The following is a 3,848-nucleotide window of genomic DNA, read 5'->3' on the forward strand; positions in this document are numbered from 1 at the left end:
GAAAGCACTTAAACTAATTCAACTGAAATCAAGGAATAAGAAATGAAATATAGCATCCTCAGGAGAGAAATCAGGAACTGAACTGCTGGAATCCAGGCACATGTGCCATCTCCCAGGAGCTACTGAATCTATCTTACAGCATCCTGTCTATTTCTCTGTACACGTTTTCCCTTCTCTATGCTGTGCAGACTGATCTCAGCTTTCTTCAGTTCCCTTCTGCCTCTCGCTATTTCCCACTCTGGACCTTTCCACACTCCAGCCTTTCCATAGGAAGTCTTCCGGGTTAGTTTTTCTGTGTCCTAGTGCCATGTTTCTGGGAGAAGAACTGGATCAACTGAGCTTAGATCCAGTGTTCACCCATGGTCCAGCGATTTGTGACCAGGATGTGAGACTGGACAAATGGCATAAACATGGCTCCAGGCCCACCCTTTCAGCCCTGTATGGGGATGATTCCTAGAGAGAGGGCCCATAGGAGAGCAGACACCCTAAAACATATGAGCTGCAAGCACCTAGCACAACTAGGAGCACAACAAATATTAGCTTCCATTCCTCTCTATTCTCCTAATTCTAGCAGAGCAGGTTTCCATAAGGAGCCCATACACAAGCACAGTTGTTCTATATTTTTACCTTTGCTTGGGCTATACCTCTTATTAAGAATATCCTATTTCCACCCAAGTACTAACCAGGCCTGACCATGCTTAGCTTCCGAGATCAGACAACATCGGGCGCGTTCAGGGTGGATGAAAATCCTCACTTTGAAAATAAAGTTTTCTCCAAAGAATTCCATCTGAATGACAGTGGTGAGCTATTTTCAAATTCCATCGAAATCAAATGGAAATCTGGAAAGGATTTGATGAAACGTTCAAGTCAAATGCAGAAGAAAGTCAGCAGAAAGAAGCAGCATGAAGAACCAGAGAGCTTCTTTACCTGGTTTACTGACCATTCTCATGCAGGGGCTGATGAGCTAGGAGAGGTCATCAAAGATGATATTTGGCCAAAACCATTACAGTACTACTTGGTTCCCGATATGGATGATGAAGAAGGAGAAGGAGCAGAAGATGATGATGATGATGAAGATGAGGAAGGATTAGAAGATATTGATGAAGAAGGGGGTGAGGATGAAAGTGAAGAAGATGATGATGAAGGGAAGGAAGGAGAGGAGGATGAAGGAGAAGGAGAAGATGACTAATAAAACACTGATGGATTCCAACCTTCTTTTTTAAAAATTTTCTCCAGTCCCTGGGAGCAAGTTGCAGTGGTTTTTTTTTTTTTTTTTTTTTTTCCTCCTGTGCTCAGTCGCCCTGTTCTTGAGGTCTCTTTTCTCAACTTATTTTGGGGGAAATACCTTGAGCAGAATACAATGGGAAGAGTCTCTACCTTTTTCTGTTCAGAATTCATTTTTATTGCTTACTATCTGAATAAAAACTGTATGGAATCAACACTACCGAGCTCTGTGGGAAAAAAGAAAAACCTGCTCCCTTTGCTCTGCTGGAAGCTGGAGGGTGCTAGGCCGCTGTGTAGTAGTGCGTATAATTCTAGCTTTTTTTCTTCCTTTCTCTGTATGTTGGGCTCAGAGAGTACACTGTGTCTCTATGTGAATATGGACAGTTAGCATTTACCAACATATATCTGTCTACTTTCTCTTGTTTAAAAAAAAAAAAAACTTTAAAAAATGGGGTTATAAAAGGTCAGCAAAGGGTGGATTTGAGATGTTTGGGTGGGTTAAGTGGGCATTTTGACAACATGGCTTCCCTTTGGCATGTTTAATTGTGATATTTGACAGATATCCTTGCAGTTTAAGATGACACTTTTAAAATAAATTCTCTCCTAATGATGACTTGAGCCCTGCCACTCAATGGGAGAATCAACAGAACCTGTAGGATCTTATTTGGAATTGACATTCTCTATGGTAATTTTGTTCCTGTTTATTTTTAAATTTTCTTTTTGTTTCACTGGAAAGGAAAGATGATGCTCAGTTTTAAACATTACAAGTGTACAAGTTGCTTTGTTACAATAAAACTAAATGTGTCCACAAAGGATTTGATGCTTTTCTCTCAGCATAGGTATGCTTCCTATGACCTTCCAAGTTTGACTTGTATAACATCACTTTCAAACTTTGTCACTCTAACTTCATATTTTTTGATACGCACTTTGGAGAATGACCTCAGGGTTATATGAACTGAGTAGTGGGATTTGAATCAATGTATTAATATCTCCATAGCTGGGAAACATGGGTAAAATTTGTCATTGGTTTCTGAAAGTATTCACATCATTGGAGATACCAGGTTGCTCAATACTTTCTGAGTATATTGTGCCCTTGATTTTTATTCCAAGTGGTAGTTTTTAAAATTGGCCTTTTACCTGGATATAAGATAATAGTGCCTGCCACCACCATCCAACAGACCTGGTGCTCTAACGCCAAGTTATACATGGGACAGTTGCTGGCATGTCTTCATTGGCTATATAAAATGTGGCCAAGAAGATAGGCTCTCAGAGTAAGAAGTCTGTGATGGTTAGCAATAACCTTCCCTACTCTCTGGTATAAAGCTCTCAAATGTTACTGTGTGAATCTGGGTGGGATAATGGATTCAGCTCTGTCTGCTCAATGCCATTGTGCAGAGAAGCACCTTAATGCATAAGCTTTTTAATGCTGTAAAATATAGTAACTGAAATTAAATGCCACTTTTTCAGAGGTGAATTAATGGACAGTCTGGTGAAATTCAGAAGCTTTTTGATGTATAGAACTTGATAAATGGAACTATTCCATCAATAGGCAAAAGTGTAACAACGTATCTAGATGGATAGTATGTAATTTCTGCACATGTCTCTGTTTAGTAAATACATCACTGTATACTGATCAGGAATCTTGCTCCAGTAAAGGAACATAAAGACTTTTTTTGGAAAAAGGAAAAAAGAATATCCTATTATGCCCAGGTGCGGTGGCTCACGCTTGTAATCTCAGCACTTTGGAAGGCCAGGGCAGGCAGATCACTTGAGCCTAGGAGTTCAAGGACCAGCATGGACAACATGGAGAAACCCTGTCTCTACTAAAAATACAAAAATTAGCCAACATGGTGGCTACTCAGGAGGCTGAGATGGGAGAATTGCCTGAGCCCAGGAGACAGAGGTTGCAGTGAGCTGAGATGGTGCCACTGCACTCCAGCCTGGGTGTCAGAGAAAGACTCTGTCTCAAAAATTAAAAAAAAAAAGAAAAGAATATCCTATTTCCTATTCCATCCATCCATTCATCCATCCATCCATCCATCCATCCATCCATCCATCCATCCATCCATCCTTTCATCTCTGTCTTTTTTCCTACCCTGGCAGGCCCACTTTCTCCAGGAAATCTTCCTCATATCCTTAATATCTTCAGCTACCCTTCATCTCCCTCATTTCTGTCAATTCATTAGCATCTATAACACATAATTTAGCACTAAGTTATACAACTTTGGTTTTTCTCTCAATCACTTTGAAGATGTTGTTGTTTCAACTGGACTATAGATTTATTCAGAACAGAGAGTGCCACAGGGCCAAGCACAAAGAGGAACAAAGAGTAAGTGTTCAGTGAACAAAGAAAATTACAGAACAATAAGCATTTTATATCTAGAAAGGATCTCAAAAATAATGAAGTTTAATCTCCTTGATTTCAGAAGAAGAACTGAGGTTAATATAGAAGAAATAACCTTGGTTGATGAAATAGAATAAAATAGAGATTCAATATTATATTTACATGTAAAATATGTTTTATATATTTATAAAAATTACATATTATTTATGTAACAGAAGAATTTTCCCCCATCATACTGTGGAATGGTTGTTGGAGGATCATGATACATTCAAGCTGGGAG

General features: G+C 39.3%; 1 protein-coding gene across 1 annotated transcript; it reads left to right on the forward strand.

Annotated features, from left to right (window-relative positions):
- Positions 1 to 307: 307 nt before the first annotated feature.
- LOC100436450 (protein SET-like) lies at positions 308 to 1,189 on the forward strand. Its single transcript, XM_054528514.1, has 2 exons — positions 308 to 438; positions 736 to 1,189. Exons 1-2 carry the CDS (start codon positions 308 to 310, stop codon positions 1,187 to 1,189), a joined length of 585 nt encoding a protein of 194 aa, XP_054384489.1.
- Positions 1,190 to 3,848: the final 2,659 nt, after the last annotated feature.

This window comes from Pongo abelii, chromosome 10, assembly GCF_028885655.2.
Source record: "Pongo abelii isolate AG06213 chromosome 10, NHGRI_mPonAbe1-v2.0_pri, whole genome shotgun sequence".
Taxonomy (NCBI): Eukaryota; Metazoa; Chordata; class Mammalia; order Primates; family Hominidae; genus Pongo; species Pongo abelii.